This window comes from Spinacia oleracea, chromosome 6 (genome assembly GCF_020520425.1).
Source record: "Spinacia oleracea cultivar Varoflay chromosome 6, BTI_SOV_V1, whole genome shotgun sequence".
Classification (NCBI taxonomy): Eukaryota; Viridiplantae; Streptophyta; class Magnoliopsida; order Caryophyllales; family Amaranthaceae; genus Spinacia; species Spinacia oleracea.
This window is the reverse complement of record NC_079492.1, coordinates 143,712,772-143,733,504: the sequence shown is the minus strand read 5'-3', so window position 1 is coordinate 143,733,504 and position 20,733 is coordinate 143,712,772. Positions and strand designations below refer to the sequence as shown.

General features: G+C 34.2%; 2 protein-coding genes across 2 annotated transcripts; both read right to left on the bottom strand.

Moving 5' to 3' along the window:
- Positions 1-8,214: 8,214 nt before the first annotated feature.
- On the bottom strand, positions 8,215-15,073 carry LOC110786441 (probable GABA transporter 2). The gene is made up of 7 exons (XM_021990998.2): positions 14,536-15,073; positions 14,212-14,442; positions 11,594-11,691; positions 10,151-10,337; positions 9,691-9,821; positions 9,347-9,583; positions 8,215-8,769 (listed from the first exon to the last, which is right to left on the bottom strand). The coding sequence occupies exons 1-7, from the start codon at positions 14,645-14,647 to the stop codon at positions 8,380-8,382; spliced, it is 1,386 nt and encodes a 461-aa protein (XP_021846690.1). The 5' UTR covers positions 14,648-15,073; the 3' UTR covers positions 8,215-8,379.
- Positions 15,074-16,812: 1,739 nt separating this feature from the next.
- On the bottom strand, positions 16,813-19,737 carry LOC110786442 (high mobility group B protein 13). The gene is made up of 9 exons (XM_021990999.2): positions 19,210-19,737; positions 18,607-18,726; positions 18,240-18,511; positions 18,043-18,148; positions 17,857-17,922; positions 17,610-17,780; positions 17,434-17,525; positions 17,256-17,340; positions 16,813-17,167 (listed from the first exon to the last, which is right to left on the bottom strand). Exons 1-9 carry the CDS (start codon positions 19,663-19,665, stop codon positions 17,039-17,041), a joined length of 1,497 nt encoding a protein of 498 aa, XP_021846691.1. The 5' UTR covers positions 19,666-19,737; the 3' UTR covers positions 16,813-17,038.
- Between the last annotated feature and the right edge of the window lie 996 nt (positions 19,738-20,733).

Below are 20,733 nucleotides of genomic sequence, written 5' to 3'. Positions count from 1 at the left end.
TTCTCACTATTCGTTGTTGTGTTTTGACCGGCAGCCACCGCGAGTCCCCGCCCTTTGCCTCAGCCACCGTCGCTGCAACTCTAACCGCCGGACCGGTAGTCTCTCTTTCCTCCTTCCTCTTTCTTTTCTTTTATTTTCGTTGGTTGTCCTCCTCCTTTTCGTGGCTGATTTTGTTTCCTCCGTACAGCCACCACCACTGCACACCGTGTGCCGCCGACCTTGCTCAGCCACCGCCGCCGTGACGTTGTCCGCCGGCCGCCCAAAACCTCCTATTTTCTTGGTTATTTCTTAAACCCTAAGTAACTAATTATTTTAATTAATTATAGTTTTAATTTAAATTACGTTCTTGATATTAAATTTATAATTTTTATGACTTGAATTTGATTTTCAGATTTGGTGTTGCTAATTATAAACGAATTATTTTCAGTTTTGGTTAATTAAAAATAAGTTAGGGCTTAATCATGTTTTATTAATTCGAATTATGTTTTCGTGAATTAAAGTTATGGTTTTGTGATTTAAATTATAAATTTCAGATTATGCAAATTATATAATAAAGTTATTAATTTTCAGATTATCAAATTACTTTGAAATATTAATTTTAATTGTTTAAAGTATGAAATTCAAGGTTTTTATGATTATAAATCATGGTAGGTTGAGTATGGATTATTGAATTTGTTGTTTTGAGATACTAGGAACGTAGATTGATCTTGGTGAAGCTTTTAAATGAATTTATATTGCTGAAAATTTAAAGTACGATGTTTGCAAAAGTTTTCAACGAATTTCAATCACTAGTTTAATAATTATGATGCTAGGAAATCAAATGTTTAAGTTTTGATATTGGGGAAAGTTCTAAATATGTTTAGGATGCATTTAGAATGCTTTCTTATGGTTGCCAATGATTAGAAATTGATTGGGATTACTTGTTGGTTGTTTTAGGCGGAGAATTCTCTTTAGGCGACTTTTGAAAGTGTTAAAGTGGTCTATCAGTTTGTTTACACAAGGTACGTACATACCTGTGTGCTTGGAATGTGTGCTAATTGTTGAAACCATGTTGAACTTATTGGTTAACTTGGTTGTGTTGAGATGGTTGTTGAACTTGGTTATGTTGATATTATTGACGAACTTGGTTATGTTGAAATTGCATGTTTAATACTGTTGGACGGACATATTGAACCTATATTGCATTATGAGAATTGTAACATGTTAGTATGGATGATTCATACAAACATGTTGGTTGGGAACACTAGATTATTTTATATACATTGATGCAGATCGATTGATCGTTGTTCCCTTTTTAGCTTTTCACTACTTTATGAGGGTTGTGGACCTTGTTTAGTAAGTTGAAACCTTATACCCATATACAGGGGTTGATCATGGTTAAAGAAAAGGTTGGATTAATTGGAATGAGTCTTGATTGATGCCTTTGTGATCACTTACTTAATTCCAAGATAAAAACAGTTGTGAACAAATGTGGATTGTATGTCTTATGTGATTGTTGAGTCATAACAGAGTCTCAATTTGTAAATCATGTAAAGTGAAACTGAGTAGCAATAGCTTTAGACTGTGCACGTCTAAAGTGACGGACAAACAGGAGTTGGGGTTCATGGTGGTAGCCCATGGCCTTTTCTGGGACCGGATTGATCACCGTGTTCTATTTTTATTCAAACGTTCCTCGATATCGCAGGTCACTGAGGTTACGGAGTCGCGCCCGTACCTCGTCTTCCTTGGGGAAGACTTTTGGTTGGACAACTCGGTCCATTGTCTATTTCAACTAAAATAATATCATTGTTATAAGTCTAGCCTAGTCTAGTCAAGTATGGTCGTCAAATTATCATGTTTTGTCTGCTCTTATTTATGTTCATTAGTATCATGTTAGGGTTATTCGTTTAATAGTATCATGTTAGGATCATTATTGTTTTAGTATGTAGTACTCAGCTTTGCTTATTACGTGCTTTGTTTGTGTGTGTTGATCATGGCTATGCCTTATTGATCCTGTGATGACCCATCTTTAGTGAGCAGTCTCTAAGGATCAATAAGCGTTGCCCATCTACAGGTTTGAAGATGATGCATCATTGGGATCGGGATTAGAGAGCTTGTAGTTATATTGGTTTTGTTAAGTGATTTGGTTTGTTAACTTGGATTTGAAATATGTCGTACTAATCGTATTTCCGTTAATTGGTTTTTGGGACTTAATATGTAATCGATTATTTATAAACCTAAAGTTAGTTTTATGTTTTTCGCTGCAAAATTCTGAATAAGCCGTTACGTTTTCACACGGGCGATAATACTTTGATAATTCTCTATAGTTATATTTATAAAAGGGTTATTCTAGAAAAGAGAATTGTCGGGGTGTTACATTCCACATCAACAAAAAGGCATTCATACGAATCCCATTGTTTTAACACCGGAACAATATTTATATCTATTTTATAAGGGAACATGTGAGGTTTTTGACTTTTTGGTGCCCATGTAAAACATGAAATAGTGAAATACCTACTAAGGAGTACTCCGTATTCCCTAGCTTATTGGCATGGTGCTATATTTGTCTAAAGGAAAAAAAAAAAAATTAAGGTTGCGTTATGTTCACATGATTTTAATTTTTTTTACGAACTTGTATTATCTGAATTATCTGAACTTATCTCAATTTAGTAAAACTTATTTTAGTTACAAACTAGTGTGTGGCCCGGTCGATGCCCCGGTTGCTACATTGACTAATTAAAATTTTAGATTTTTCTTAAGGTCAATATTTGATTAAAATACTTGTATTCTATAGAATTAAAAATATATGTTAAGTTCGTAATCTATCATGGCAAGTAAGTTTTCAATCATATCATCTTACAATTTGTATAATTTGTTTTCTCGTAGAACTAAGTGTGTCAAATTAATAAACACCAAATTAGATATATATGCAGGTATGTATGACAATCCTATAGTTGATGCTTATGAAACTTATGATATCATGGTTCTTCGTGGTTGACATAATGCTTTAATTTTTTTTTTCAATGGTCCATAGAAATTAAAAAAGTCACATAAAATTTATTTGTTTTAGACTTCACGTTATCATTTATTTATAAATTATATGAAGAGATAAACCACAATTGGTGGTTGGTTAAGATGGTAAAGAGAGTTACCATCCCCACTTGAGGTCTGGTGTTCGAACCTTCATATATTGATTTTTGGTTGTCCATGACATAACACTTGGTGAGTGGATGATGTGGCATAATGAGAGGAGTACTACGTGGCACATATACGTTTTTCACAACGCCTTTTAATATATTAGTATAGATTGTAGGAAATCCCTTATTTTTTATGAACTTATTTTATCTGAACTTAATTAAAAATATTTTTCCTAAAATAAGTGAAAATAAGGTGAATAAAACAGGGACTAAGTCATCGGTTTCCAAAAAACATCTCGACCCAAAAATATAGAGTTGTCTTATACAGTACTAAGCAACTAAATACTGCGTAACACATTATCACCTTTGTTTTACAAAATAAAACTTTCATGCATTTTTTTTCTTTTTCTTGAACAGCTTAGATGATAAAAGTTACGATTTTGAAATGTGACACTTAAAAGTTAAAACTAGAGGAGGATTTTCATCTATGTTATCCCTATCTTTGCGCACAACTTAAAAGCATACTCTTTTTCTAAAGTTTTTTCTTTTCATTAGAGCCTTATAACATTTATGTTAAGTAGTATTTTCTTGCCCTTTTCTACAACCTTTTGTTGGCAGAGATTAATTAATTAAACAAATATAATCAAACAAAACTTGGTCTGGTGGTAAAGGTTTTGCCTAATAACTTCAAGGTTATGAGATCAAGCTCCGGTAGTAGCTCTTTGGAGATAAAATTTCCTTATAATCCTCAGTCCTCACTCACTTCCAATAAGTCGCTTGACCGGCAAAGTTGGCTGAAATACATGTGCGAGCTACCAATTCAGTAAGGTCCTTCATCTTAATTCACTTCTAAAAGATAAAAATAACAATTAAACAAATATAAAAGTTTTCAGTTATATTAAAAGTTACTGTCCATGAATTAACGTTTGTGAAGTGTGCACCATACACCCGCGTGCATGTAATATGTTCTAAAATTACAGTCCATGCGAGTGGTAGCTTTGTGCCCTAGTGCGTGGTACCTTGTTCACCGTATAAACTTTAAGGGGTCGTGTATGAGAATCTAATATACATATATAAAGGAGGCATATTTGCTGAATTATTAGAGCGCCACCTAGGATTACTAATGGTTTCGGCCAATGAAAAATAAGATTTCTAATTTATTTTTGAATTAAAAAAATCGAGTGCCACGTAGATAATTAATTAGGTGCCACGTAAATATTTAAATTAATTAATTAATTACTAATATATACAATTCCATCCAAAATCAAACGCTCTAATAATTAAAAAATAAATCTAAAATAAAATTCATCCAAAATCAAACACTAATCTAAAATAAAATTCAATCCAAAATCAAACATTAATCCAATATTAGAGCGCCACGTGGGAAATCTAATGGTTTCGGCCAATGAAAAATAAGACTTCAAAATTATTTTTGAATTAAAAAGTCGAATGCCACGTAAATATTTTTATTAAATAATTATTAATATTTCTTATATACAATTTCATCCAAAATCAAACACTATAATAATTAAAAAATAAATCTAAAATGAAATTCAATCCAAAATAAAAAAAATCAATTTAATCTAATATATAAAATATAGCAGTTGATATATATAGGAGTTTTATTTTAACGTAAAAATTTAATAGAAACCGTGCATCGCACGGGCTAAAATCTAGTATTAAATTACTTGACGACCTACATCATCAATACGTGTGAAGTTTGACAAATAATTCCTAAATGGTACTCCCTCCATTCCTTTTTGTTCTTCCCGTTTCTATTTCGGGCGTTCCTATATGTTCTTTCCATTTCCTTTTTTGGACATACCTTTTTACCATAAAATTCCCCACCATCCCTTATTTAATTCATTCACATTTCCCTATTCACTCACCCAACCCCACTTTTATGATTTTTTTATTACTTTATTAAAAATATATTCTCTCTCCTTCATTTCTTTATTACTTTCCTTTACTACTTTATTACTTTCTCTTAGATTCAATCATTACTCTTACACCCAATCATTACAAAATTCCATTTTCTTAATTTCCACACCATTTCTCAAACGGGAAGAACATAAAGGGACAGAGGGAGTACTCCGTATATCCTTTATACATCCATTTTTGTTTGTTCCATTTGTCATGTGGGTCCATTCTTAAAAGATTGCTCTATTACTTAAAAAAATTATGGGACCATAGATTTTCTCTTGCATAAAATATATTATTCGGTCTCGCCATTTTTGTTAAAATCACGATTCAATTCGTAGATCTTACGATTCTATGATTCAAATATGATCTTACGATTCTACACTATGCTTGACTAGCGAGTAGCAAAAACTTCGTAAATTAATTTGAATCATGCTGAGAAAGTTATTAAGTTTTCATCTATTATAATATAAGCACTTTCAATGAAACTCGAGAATAAAATCTCGATTATACTTAAAATCTTACGATTCTACGATTCGGTTTTACGATTCGATTCTAAGAGCTAGCCATTTTCGATTCGACAATAAAATCCCGATATTGACAACTTTAATTGGATCTCACCACTTTTATCTATTCTCAATTCACTCACCAACTCTTAGGCCCTATTTGGTTCATTATTAGTAAAGGAAAGGAAGAGAAAAGAAAGGAAGGGAAAAGAAAGGAAAAGAAGGGAAGGGAAAGAGATTTTATTTTACTGTGTTTGGTTTAAGGGAAAGAAAGGAAAGGAAGAGAAAGGAAATATAATTGACAGCTTTTAATTTTCTCTTTCCTTCCAAATTCCTCCAATTTTGGGAGGAAAGGAAAGTGAAAATTTTATAAAGAAGCTTTCCTTGCAATTCTCTTCCTTTCCTTCCACTTCCCATATAATTATTTGTACCAAATACAGGAAACCGTATTTTACCTTCCCTTTTTTTTCTTTTCCTTCCAATTCCTCCCAACCAAATAAAGCCTTAATAAAAACACGTTTGGTACACGAGGAGGCAAACAATAAAGGACGGAGGGCGTAGAATCATCCATATTTTAATTTCTACATACTCGAGAAGGCCGTGAGTGATATTTGCTCGATTTACTACGCAAATTGACAGCCGAATTTGGTAGATAATTAATTTAATGCATAGGACTATAGGAGGATTCTTTTGGATGAGCCGGAAGATGAGCCATATAACTATATAAGACTGCTGAGAACCGCCAGTATTTACAGGTGATGTGTTCAGTGTTCTACAATCCACGCTCTAAACTAACGCTGTCCACCTATTATTAGGGCAGTCAACTCGATCAAGAAGCCAAGGCTACAACTAATTTGATCATTTTAATTAAGGTGACAAAGGTTGATTATTACAAATATTAAAGAGTTGGGGCAAGGCCGGCTAAAGGGAGGTCCGATCGGATCTACAGTACCGGGCCACAAAATTTTGGGACCCCAAAAAAATTTATGTTGGTTAAACCCCCTCAAGAAAAAATATTATATATTTAACAGTTGCTTTGTTATGCATTATGTAACATTTGTCCCAGCTGGTAAGGACTCATAAGTGTGGTTGCCGAGGCCAGAGTTCGATTTTTCGCCCTTCCCCCTTTTTTATTTGCCTTTTTCACGTCCATCAAACATTTTCATCAATTTTGTCAAACCATCGCACATAAGACGTTAAACCATATTATTAATTTGGCTCTATATTTTGTATAAATAAAACAATATAAATATAATAGTTATGTGTTTTACATTAAATAATTGCCCGTAAAAATTTATAGGGGCTCAATATCTGTATTTAGCACAGGGCCTCCAAATTGCCGGAGACAGCCTGAGTTGGGGAAATGTGCCAATACAAACATACTCTGATCGAATTGTTACTACGTCGTACGTAATGTCTTTCTTTAGATTAGATAAAAAAAAATGGCCCTACTGATTCATCTATCACCTATCTCAAGTTAGTTAGCTCAGCTACACAGGTCAATGTTTGAGCCACTTCCAATCAGGCCGCAATTTCACCCTTTTAGGTACAATATGAAGTTATTCATAATTAAAGGACATCTGAAATACAGAGTAAAAACGAATCAGAATCCTCTATCACACAATTTACTCGTTCCATTCTTTTTTAGTGGTTGATATTTGTAATTAGCCGACCGCTTTTAGGAAAAGATTCAAACTCGTCAAAAAAAAGCTTGATAAATATACAAGGGTGCGTGTCAGGTGGGAACAAGGCGATCTACATTTATATAAAATCAACATGGCCTAATCTATAGTAGGTTGCATTTAGTATATTTAAATAAAATGTGTTTTGATAATTTTTTTTACAAAGTGTCGTGTTGGAGAAGGTACCGATCCGATCTGTCTAATTATATAAATGGGCAGTTTATTGTGTGATTGATCAGCTTAATTAGATTAGGACAAATTTTTGTCCCATTTGGAATCTAGCTAGATTTGAGTTTTTAAACTCTTTAAATTAGACATCGTCATAGGCATGAAGGGATAACCTAGTTTTATGTTTGTAATTTACATGCATGCATCATTGCCTGCGTAGTCATCTTTTGCCTAATTAAGCTATATGAAAAATCAAGCAAAACAGAGCCTAACTCCAAGAAGAAGGTACAGGGACCTCATTGAGCACAATATTTTTGCAGTAACCGGAGAGCACCAAACTCATGCGTTGGCTTTGGAGCGAGGATCAAGGAGGCCTCTTCTTCAATAATAATATTGATAATGCTCATTGAATGAGCAATTCCAAGATCTCGGATCGAATCAATAACACGTGCTCGACCCGGAGATCGCTCCGGCCCACATCCATCTTCATGTACGTTACTTGTACGTAAAGATGAGTACTCCGTATATAAAGCACAAAAATACGGAGTATCAACAAAACAAAAAGTAGAAATTGGACCAATATTTGTCACTTGTACGTAAAGAAAACAGCTCCCATTATTCTTAATCACAATCTCTAAATAGTGTCTCGCCCGTAGCTTTTGTAAAGATTGGATTGTGCTTTCATGTTTTAATATAATATAATATCTTCTTCTTTGCGTAAAAAAAAAACAATCTCTAAATAGTAAATAGGCACAAACTACACAAATTTCACTCAACAAACTTTACAATTAGCGAAAAAGATATACCGCGGGACACTACAAATTACAGCCTAAAATGCTCGACTGTGCATACTACTCCCTCCGTCTTTTTACATGGAGGGAGTAGTTCTGTATATCAGAAACAAATCAATTGTAAGTGTTAATATATCTGATGAACAATTAGTCTTAAAAAATGGCTCTAATTAATTACCTCAAAATCCAGTACTAATTAATCGGATACACCATTACTGAAAAGCTTGAACTCTTTGGCATCGAGAATCAACTTCCTGAACGAAGAAACAGCCCCTAAAAGTCCAGCACCGGTGAAGATTATAATGATGGAAATATTAACCAAATAGACAGCTGATGTTTTTGAGGGTTTATGGGTCATGTTGTAGAGAAGCATAGGAAGAATGAAGTCCAAGGGTATGAAACCAATGGCACCTATGACACTACTGATATCCCCGAAAAATGGCAACATTGCTGCAACGAATCCACAAACTACCATGTATGTTGAACGAAGTATTATCCTCGGGACCAAATTTCTCTTTGAGAACATTCCTTGGGTTGTATCCGATGATTTCTTCTCCATGATCTCGAAAGCTACTTGAGAGTAAACCTGTCAAATTTGTTACATAGATCACTTAATACGCAATATACATGTCTCATGAAACAACTTCTCATATCTGAAGTTAACTGTTTTTTGTGTACTTTTTTTTATTAGGTAAGAAGAAAATACCCTACTGAACCAACACCTAACACTTATCACAGGTTAGCCAGCCCAGTTACACAAGTTTTCGCTTGAGCCACTCCTAAACATTATGCAGCTGACGGGGCTCAGTGATATCCAAGTCACAAGGTGAGTTCCCCACCAACTTGTGTTGGTTATCTGAAGTGAATTGTTGCTTCAATCATTTTATCCAAGAAACAGCCAGTGATCTAGTCCTGCCATTGCTTTATAAATTGATACTTTTAGTTCTTCTGTCCAGAATTAATTACAGTACGTGTTACATATACAAACCTCTCATAATTAAGAAGTCACTTAAATTTCGCTGAAATACCCTTTCAAATATCCCACATGTATGATTCAGAGAAGCATTTGATCTTGTTTCTTTGGTAAGTAGTACATTCAAAAGAAACTGAACACTTTAGAGACAATACGAAAAGGAAAAGGGTATAATGGTAGTAGAGTTTACCAGGCCAATGGCAAATAGCTGGAGAAGAATGAAGATGACCGCGAGTCCTAAAACCCATTCTGGAGCCAGAGCAGGACCATTATCAGGCAGGAAGTTTTTAAGTATGTTAGAAGAAGATTTGTTGCTAAACACATAATACCCCGAAACAGCAACTGCATAGAATGTGATAAATATGACAGTGTAGCACATCAGAAGGCCTTTAAACATCTTCCCAGTTGCTGGTGGAGCCAGAGTTGCCTACCAAACAAGTAATAAGGATCATGTTTTTTATCATCCTATACAAAACCTTAATTTCTTCATTATGCAAACTTCAGGGAATAGAGTAAGTCTGCAGAATAGTTTACCTGTATTTCTGGCAATATACCATTCCCGAATATTGCAGCTATGATAGAGATGGAATTGAACGCATTGAAAGCACTCACGGTCCCTGAAGATTCCAATGAATAGTCCTTTGGAGGGGCATTTTTTGAGGAAGCTGCAAATTCAGCCTTAAACTCAATATAACTTTCACATAAATCACGGAGTACAATAAACCAATGAGCCATTGCTGCAGGGTTTCACAGGTTATTCTTAAAAATCTTCACTCATTTGTTATTTATAAGGATTATGTTGCATATTTTTATGTAAAATCACTGTTTAATTAAGTGGAAATTGAGTGTAGACAAACAAGGAATAACATTTCCAAGTTTACAAAGTCATGTCAATAAGCCAGGAAATGAAAAACAGTCTAGTATTGAGCAGTTCAGTTTCCTGAGAATTTATGGAACATAAAACAAATTTAGAACAGTCTGTTGATCCCCATACCTGCATAAATGCATGCACCGACTACTAGGAAGGTGTATCCCAAACTCAAAAACAAAGAACCCAAGTTAATGTATCGGAGAGAGTGAAAGGATGGGAACTGAGAGAGTACAATAAACACCACTGTCACCATTGCTACGAACTGATATAATTGCAACGAGCCATGTGGTGAGAGACTCGAGTACATGATCTTCCATCCCGAAAAAAAGAAAAGAAAAGAATTTAGTATCATGGTATATATTACATTACACATACAAATATAGGAGTATATGACCAAACGGAACAAACAGAAGCAGAGCGATAATTGTGCTGATTCAGAGAATAAACTGCATTACATGTTTTTACAAGGACTGCATTTGCTTCTAGTATAAGTATCTTTACTCTTTATCATTAATCAAGCAGTTTTAAAAATTTAAGTGTACTAATCTGCAATGTGCATTAGCTTATACAACAAATGAAATCTCCTACACTGGTGTGATGTCCACAGCATAAACTGTGGTTCACATCAGTGTGCACCAGTACCACAGTCTTAGAGGTGGACGATCTTTTCTGGAAAGAGAAGTACACGATTACACACAAGGATTGTGTTTGCTATACGTCAAAAGTATAACAAGCATGAAAAGAGAAAATTTTGAGACTTTAGAATAAACCAACAACTCTCTTAAGTTTGTCCTATACATTTAGATCTCCTCATCTCCCGCATAAGTAAATGACACAAAATGTTTTTGCTTCTGTGAAATGTGGAACTAGGCCGTGTTCTTTTGAGCTGAGCTGGACTGAACTAAAAAAATAAGGCAACTGAACTGAACTGAATGCTACTGAAGTGAACTATAATGATAATACACTAGTACTAGAACAAGGCCTTAGAATCGTTAAAAAATCCTATATGCAGACAAGTTCTTCATCATTTTCTTTTATCATCAGCAGCCCATATTGGTTTTGGGAGTTCATAATATACTTGTAATTACATTCAACAGGTTTGACTATCTAGACCTTCACTGCACGAGACATATACTGCAATATTTGTTAAGATAAAAGAGTGTTTCTCTTCTTCTGAAGGCTCTCTTGGATTGATTTGTAAAGCAAAACAATAGTCAAATGGCAAAGTCCCTTTAATTCAGCTAATATCACCAGAAAGCAGAAAAAGCAAAGACCAATTCAAACTAACAATACAAATTGTGCTGTTTTATTAATAACAATGTCAAAAGCTGATTTCTAGAAGAAAGCTACAGCTTCTGATGTGAAATTGTGAGTGTGATAATATAAGACTAGGAGTCAGAAAAATTAGCACAAAATATTTGTAAGAATAATAATCTTGCAACGTAAATAGAAGCACAAAAATGTTGAAAAATCAAAGCTAATCAAAAACAATTGTTGACTTTAAATAGTACCAATTGAGTTGAGAGATAGCAACTGGATAAAGTATTACTCAGACTATATATATACCTGAAGGCATTGCCCCGCAAACAGGATAGCTCCTATACTTATTCCGGTGTTAATGGCCGTTTGAATGAATACTACGAAATAAAACATCCAGCCAGATCCTGTTTGATTTTCATACACGGAAAGCCAAAGGTTAATTACATATTTAAGTATATGAGCAATGATTCTTAGGCTCTTTTCTATTCGACTTATTTTGTCTGAACTTGTATGAACTTATTTTGTCTAAAATAAGTCAAAATAAGTCTAATAGAAGAACAGACCATTAGCTACAAGTAATAATCAATTTTCTATAAGATTTCATTGCAATTCATTAAGCACTTGTGTTCAGAAATCAGTACCATATCGACAAGCTTTTTCAAAAAAACGAAAAACTTGTGAAAAACTGCATACATTTCATATCCTACAGAGTACCTAATTAAAAAATTTGTTCAATTTAACACAATTAAATGATGATAAATAGAAAATTAGAAAGTAGTTTTGCACAAGTTTTCCTTAAACAAATCATTAATCAAGTGTAAAGTAAGAATCAAGTACTTCTGTTGCCTAAGTTTGACACCCTATCAATCTTCAGATTCTACACTAAAGTATAACTGATTAATTAATCAATTAATCATGTACTCACCTTAATTAGCTTAGCCTAAGTATATCCCTTGCTTACTCAAACTGTTTCATCATTAGTTCATTACATTTCTTATGTGTGATGATCCAATTTAAATACATGTAGTCTGTAGAAAAGAGATACCCTGGCCACCAATAAGACCTTAGGAATACGCATAGCTTTGTTATAGCCGTGAGCCATTGCTATTATGATTGTTTGATCATATAAAACCATTCAAATACCTTTTGGTGTTATGACATTATGCTCGTTTGGATTTAAAATAAAATGAATTTCTACTAATTAGGGAAAAAACCCAATTCGTGGACTACGAACAAGGGTGCATTATGAACATGGTGCACCCAAAGAACACATAATAACCCAAGTTGCTATGAAGGATTGAAACACCAAGACGACGACAAACAAAAGGCTATGCAATCATAACACTTGATGCTTATAATCCTACTTTTTATAATTACTGTTCTTGTACTTTTGTGTTAGGTGCATAATTAAGTTATACTCAACATGCATGAGCAATATATAGTATAGTATCATCAATTCATCGTCGGTTCCTTATAGTATTATTGGTTGTACTTACTACTTAAATCAACACATTTGAATAACCCAAGTTTTTTAATAGCATAATTATTACATTATTGCCATGATTTTGTCTTGTGTATATATTTAATTATTTTTTCAGTCAACTAAACAAAAATTAGCTTAAGTACAATTCTAATCTTTCACATAATCAACTGCAATTCTAATCTTTCACATAATCCGATTTTATTTATGATGAAAATTAAGCATGATAGCTTGTTTCTTTATTTCATTCAAAAATGATAAATGTTGTACTCCATAATATATTAATATTTATGGAACGGATGAAATATACTTGCAAATTTGTAATGATATGAGCCTTCGGCCTAGGCCCAACGCCCCAACATCCACAGTCATCAGTTATGAGACTCATGACACACTAGCCATAGATTTAACATGTAAACCCACAATAATAATGGTTGTAGTTGGAGTTAATTAATGAATTATGCAGTATATTTATGATTGAAAGCTACAAAATAGACGTGTTACATTTGACATGAACCATTATCTATCTGTTTTCCCACTTACACCCTCTCCATTATCTCATCTTTGAATTTCCTCTGTTTCGTCAAACACCATGTCTAGACTCTCATTAAAACCTCATCCTAAACTTTTGACATTCAACTCCATAAAACAAACACAGTTATAATACTAATCATATGCTTATACAACCACTAATTTTGATTATTTAATTACAAAAGTTTAGAATTAGAACATACCCTTATTAATTAATGATAAAAAATTAGCTCTATTAAGGGTGCTTAACATGTATTATTATATGTCTATATTAGGGGTGGTACTTTCTTGGCTAACATTGGTTGAAAATTATCAAGAATGTGAGAGGGTGCACGGTACACCCGGGTACATGTAATATATTTACTTAGTACCACGTACATGTTACACTTTCAATTGTTTGAAACCTCGAGGATACACGATGAAATTTAAACTCGTCTGTTGTACGACACGTAATAATTGGCTATCCTCGCTCTTAAGCAAACACTGTGTGCGTGTTTAGCGGTAGCGTTTAAGGTATCGGTTAATGTTTTGTTAAATTTAGAGTAAAGTTTTAAACAATATATAGCTTGTACTACGAATATTGCAATTAACCGCACCATACACTCATATATTCATATTAGGCATCCGCTTTGTTGTATGCCACTATTATTTACCGCTACCCGCTGCTTTAATAGTTACCCCTACTCAACCGTTAACAGCTATCCGCTATGGCTAGTTTTACCGAACAAAAACGTACTAAAGTCTAATTAAACATGATCCTAAATTTGTGCCATTCAACTGTTAGCGTTCAAGAAACATAATAATAACACTAATTATACATCCATTGACTAATTATAGGACTAATTATGACCATTAATTCCTCTTAATCAAAATCCGCTAAACCAAAATTAAACATAGGAGAGAGAAAACTTACCAAGAACATCGGCGGCGAGTTCACGGAAGCGAATATGACGGCGACCTTGTTTCTCACAGTAATCAAGAACAAGTGACAGCAGATAATAAGCGTAAAACGTCACTAATCCCATCACCGTTAAACAGAAGACGCCTAAACCCCACCCTAATCCCCTGAACACGTACGGCAACGTCAGTATTGCCGGCCCCACTATCGCCGTCGTCAGATGGTACCCGGCGTGCCACCACTTTCCTGCATTTTTTTACCCCAATTTTCGACACTAATCAATAATAGTGATATCGCGATAGTGTAATTTGAACTGAGAAATGTGACACGAGTCAATACCTTTAGATTCGAGGACGAATTGTGCTCCGGCATCTTGTTTTATGTCGGGGTAAGAGGAGGATGATATTTGGCCGACGTACTCTCTCGAAGTCATGGGATCTTGAGGCGGCATGGCGGAAAACTGAAAGGGATTTCAGGAGAACTGTATTGTATTGCTGCTTTTTCTGACAACAATCTGTTAATTTTTAAAAAAATTAACAGATTGTTGAGTTAAGAAGAGAAAAAATGCTTTGCTTGCTTGAGAATAAAGATGAATTGTTTTGTGATGGAGAAGTGGGGTTGATTAAAGATTAATTCTTAACTAATCTAATTTGGGTTTTTGGTGTGATTAATTTGTGAAGAGCAGAGAGATTAAAGGGGTTATCAATTTATAGCCATCGCTAACTGTAATCGCGGGAAAATGTTTAGGGGTTAGATTTTAGAGGAGGGATGCCAAACTTTATGGTTTGCAAATCTTTGTTTTAAGTTTTAACACCATCAAATGTTTGCTCTGTGTTTTCTCCTTTAATGTTAATGACTATCTTGTTTTGGCGGGCATGAGCGTAAATAAAAATGATATGGACGAGATTTGATTTTATAGTTTAATATTAATATATCATTTCTAAGATATTTTATTGTATTTGTGATTTGATTATATTTCTAATTTGAATATATTTTGGTATGGGGTATCTTGGATAAAGTAGCTATTTTGTCAGAGGATTTGAGATGTTTTGTGTAATTAATACTTCAGCATATACGGAGTAATAAATAAAAATTCATCAAGTCGTTTTTTATAAGAATTTGATTTGATTTTCGAACAGATTAAGATATATTTAATTCTTTTTTAAAAAAGTTGAAGGGTAAAGAAGACACTTAAAATAAAATAAAATGCTATACTCTGTATGTATTAAATGATCCAATCTGATAAAATGGTCAAGAATTTGTTGTAGTTGGATGTACGAAATATAGAAGAATGAAGTATGGCGGGCAACTAGGAATATTCACAGGTTGTATTAATTTAAGTTTGATTAGCATGGCAAGTGGCAACCACGACAATGTTTTAGTCTTAAGGTTGTCAAAGAGAGAGAGAGAATGTTATAGTCTTACATCTAGATGTATAATTTAACCCCTTGACAACATTCATTACACAATTTCATAGGTCAATGGAAGTATTGAACCAATACAACATTGTGGACAAAGTAAATTTTTTTTTTTGGGTTGAAACGTGGAATCATTTTCACTAGGTCAAGCCATTGCTTGGTGACAAAGTAATTAATTATGTGTCAATTCTACTACGTATTACTCATATATACAATAAAATTTTAACTAAATTTTGGTACTTCTTATAATTTAAGGATTACATTAGTAGTCCATAACCATAACGGTTGAAATTGAATTATTAATAATATTTTTTATATTATAGACAAAGAGAACATAGAACAACTAAACATTCCAATTTTATATTTTGATGGAAAATTGAACGTGTGTGGTTGTTAAATGTTTTATTTTGAAGGTATTTCAAATAACTCTTGCAAAGTTTCAATACTCTAGGAGCTTGTGACGGTCGAAGTGAAAAAAAGTTGATCATTCATCCTTCGGAACAAGACGAAGATCAAGATCAACTTATCAATCATTGTGGTTATTGTTAAGGCCAATTTATTTTTTGGATTATTATGTTCATCTTATTTCCACTTATTTCAGAAAAATAAGTCCAGTTAAGTTCAAATTTATTACTAAAACAAATTCTAATAAGATAATTCAAGAAAAACAAGTGAAAATCAGATGAATATAGGCAATTGGACTCTTGGAGCAGTGCCCACTTTTTTTTATGCATACATGATGGAATGCCGTCTAATTAATTTCTACTAGATGGGTGATCACGCGTGTGGGGGGCAACTTCCTTTGTGTCTCCACCCTCAACAAGACCACGTTCACACGAATGTTCACTCCTTTGACTCTCTTCATTTGTAGACTATCATCTACTTCTACTATTCCACATATTCAGCGGCATGTTTACCAAGAAACTAATCGAGCTGCTGATTACGTTGCATATGTTAGTCATCATATTACAAGCCACCAAGATATAGATCTTTTATTAAACAATACATTTTCTATTTTATTTCCTTAAATAAGTTAGGATATAGTGTTGAGAGAAGACTATCTTAAATTATGTGTACTTTTCCCTTTTTTTTTAAAAAAAAAATGCATGTTGTGTGATTTGTCTTGTTGTAGTTGCCATTTAAAAATTACGTACGTTGAACTCAAGTGAGTATATAATGAAAATTATGCAAAACTTAGTTGTAGTAGGTTTGAAACCAACTTCATTCAATAATAGATTGATCAAACATTACTAATACTAGTAATTAACAACCCACTAAAAACAGCAATTAGCCATCACTTGAACTACTAAAAGTTACTCTAATGTGGCCATCTACTAACAGGAGAAGCCAATTAAGCTCTATAAGTTCGATGTAAGACGTTCAACCGAGCCACTTGAACATCAATCAAGACTCTTTTGTAGCCTTTACTTGGCTCCGGTTTCAGCGCCGGCTTCAGACTGTTTTTTGTTGTATTCTTCCAACTCTTTCTTGTATGCTGCCATGCTCTCTGCTGCCTTATCATTCCAACCCTTTTTCTCCTCTTCACTTAGTTCCTGTGATTAGCACAAAATTGATCATAAGTAATGATTTTAATTATGCATTTCTTCCCCCTTAAAATGTCTAACAGAAAGAATTGTTTACCTTCCATTTCAAAGAAATAAGCGCAGTGACAGTAGAGTAACTGGTTTCAGACCGCTCCTTAACCAAATTTTTCCTCTCTTCCATACTGAAATATCATTTATATACCAGTTAACATTTATAAACCAGCTAATCTTCCTCTTTTACTCTTCAACAAAGAGAGCTCGAAAATATGTTATACCTGAATAAAAAGAAGGAAGAAACAGGCCTCTTCGGCTTGTTTGGATCAGTGACTTTCTCTTCCTTTGACTTCTTCTTAATCTCTTTGGTTTTCTGCATTTATAAAATGGAATTATAATCAACTTCAGAGGCCCCAAAAAAAAAAGTTCATTTTAGAAACTGAAGTCAGTAAACAACCTTGATGATGTTGTCAGTCTTTTCTTTCTTCTTAAGAAGCTGTAAAGCCTCAACTTTCTGAATTTTCATGAACTCATCCTCTTCTTTTTTCAAGCTGGCAGCTTCTTCTTCTTTCTTTTGTTTGTACACCTCCATCTCCTGTTGGTATTTTTCCTTGATTTCCTTTGCTTTCTGATATTAAAACGATGTTAACAATGAAGTTAAAACAACAGAAAACTGTTGTGTGCTGATCAGAACAGAATCTAACCTCTTCATAAGGCCTTTTCTGCTCTTCTGACAAGCTTTTCCATTCTTCACCAATGATCTTTGAAGCCTGTAATTACATAATATGCCTAATTAAATCTCACTCCTATCCAAACTTAGTTGTCACGATACTAGTTCAAATTACACTATTAGTGAGACAATTAATCCAGATGCATGGACATTCAATTACCTCAAGAATGTTCTTTCCCTCTCCAAGCAAACCTGATCGCCTCTCATTCGAGTACAAGAAGAAAGCACTCATTGGTTGTTTTGGCTTTAAAGGGTCCTTCTCTTTCCTGAGAAACCCAAGTGAAAATAAGAGTTAAACAACTTCATTCAAGTCCAGGCAAACAGTAATACAGGGGGAAAGAACAGAGAAATCAATACTTGGGTTTTTTAGTCTCTTTGTTTGCTTCTTGCTTGAATTCAAGATACTGATTAAGCAGCTCCATTGCAGTCTTCTGCTTCTGCTCATCCTCTAGTAATTTCATTGCTTCGATTTCGCGCTTTTCTTTGCTGACAATCTGCAAATAAGCTTCTTTCTCAGCTTGGTACTTCTCCTCGTATGGCTTCTTCTCTTCTGGAGTGAGGCTTTTCCACTTTGCACCCATTATGTTAGAAACTTCCTTGAAATCTGCATTTGGGTTCTCTTTTTTGATCTGAAACACAACACAAAACCCCCAATGTTATTGGTATAGACTTATGATAAAGGTTGGATTATGAAATTTTGTCAAAGAATGGAGTAAAATTTTACCTCATTCCATTGATCTTTACACCACAAGGCATATGCTGCAGCTGGCCTTTTCCTTTCTGGGCATTCCTTCTTTTTCTTGTCTTTCTTTTCTACTTCTTTGTCTTTTAAGACGGGCAGAGTCTGATCATAAATCGCAATTGATAAATTTCATAATAATCGAAAATCACTCAAATTATAAACCCTAGATTGAAATATATTTCAGTTGATCACATTTATCAAACTCAGAAAACGTTCCAAATTCAAACCCTAAGTTGAAACAGATTTCAATCGATCAAATTAATATAAAAAAATCAGAAAACCCCTAAATTGAAACAAATATCAATATATCAAAATCAGAAAATCCCCCAAATTCGAAACCCTATAATGAAATAGGTTACAACTGACACCCCCAAATTCCAAACCCTAAATTGAAACAGATTGCAGAACGAAGATTGCAGTAAAGTACAGAATTCAAAGAAACGTCAACAAATCCAGTATTCAAATTTCAATCTATTTTCACTCAATTTGGGACTAATATTAACTTCAAAATGTTTCAGAAAGAAATTTGAAATATCACTCCATCTAAATTTAACTGAAAATAAAATAGGGGAAAAAGAAACAAACCATAGTAGGCTTAAACTCCTTCATTTTCTGCAACTTCTTGAGCTCCGACTGAAGCTTCTGCTGCTCTTCATCTTTCTTCTTCAGAATCTCATCTTTCTCCTTCAATATCTCCTCAGTTTTCTCCTTCTCAATCTTCATTTTCTCCAACATTTCTTGCATTTCTTGCAAATCCTTCTCAAAACTATTGGTCTCTTCTACCTTCTTCGCCTTTGATTTCGACTTCGATTTCTTCTTCTCAGATCGGGGCTGAGAGAGAGTCTCATGGTTTTCCTTCAATGGATCAGATTCCGGTACCGATACTGGTAAATCCAACGGGTCAGCTGATTTTCCAGCTAAAATGTTAGCTTCATTGCTTGATGGATTTTTCTCTTTTAGGGCTTTTCTACTTCTACTCTTCTTCGTTGGGACTGGATCAGAAGCCATTGGAAGAGCGGGTGTTGTTGCAGTGGCAGCCATGGATGATTAGAGAAATGGAACTTTAAGGATTTTGAACTTAGGGTTTCTGGTAATTTTAAAATGAGAACTGTGAAAATGGTGGGGTTTATAAGAGGGGGGGAGAATGGGGGGTGAAGGGGCAACGGTCCTTTTTTTCAAATTCAAATTTTCACAAGGACATAAGGTAAACGGTAGAATTGATAATGGGTTTGAGTTACGATGCTAAGTTGGTGAGAATCCGGGCTGATTTTCGTCTCCATAAAAGCAATGATATCAACTCAATTGGGCTGCCCCCGATTTGTTTCCAATATGGCTTGATTCCCAAGATATCTCAAATCTCAAATTACTCCATATTATGATGCAAGGACTGCCAAACTGGGTTATTGGTCAGTAGACCTGTCAAAAATCGACCCGACCCGAAACCGACCCGAATTCGACCCGAAAATACTGGGTCCCGAACAAGATTTTGTGACCCGTAACCCGATTTTATCCGAATCCGAGCAATCCGAAAAGTACTGGGTCAAAATCCGACCGAACCCGTTTTGGACCCGACCGATTGAAAATCATTGTATTTATAGTAATAAATGAGATTATGAGAAAATTTAAGCATAATAAACACGTTGTTTTTACTATTGTTGTATGTAATATGATTTTAATTTGAATTATACACCATTTTATGGTTGAATTTGACTAAATATAAACTTGTGTAGGAAAATTTGTTAATTTGTGCCCATATTTTGTATATTTATCACCTAAATTATTGAAAATATAATGCGCGTTTTAAAATCTCTCAACCCGTTGGGTCGACCCGAACCTGAAAGTTCTGGGTCTTGAACAAGCATTTATAAACCCGAACCCGAAAGTGACCGACCCGATTCAACCCGAACCCGGAAATATTTTTTTACAACCCGACCCGTCCGCCCCGAAAATAATCTCGTGTGAATACTCTGATACTTATGCAATCATACATACTTTGGACTCTATGGCCCTGCATTAAAACTAGTGGTAGCGTTTAGCGGTTCAGTAGCGGGTAGCTGTTGGAGTAGCGGGTAGCGGTCAATAGTAGCGGGTAACGGTTAGCGGTCAATA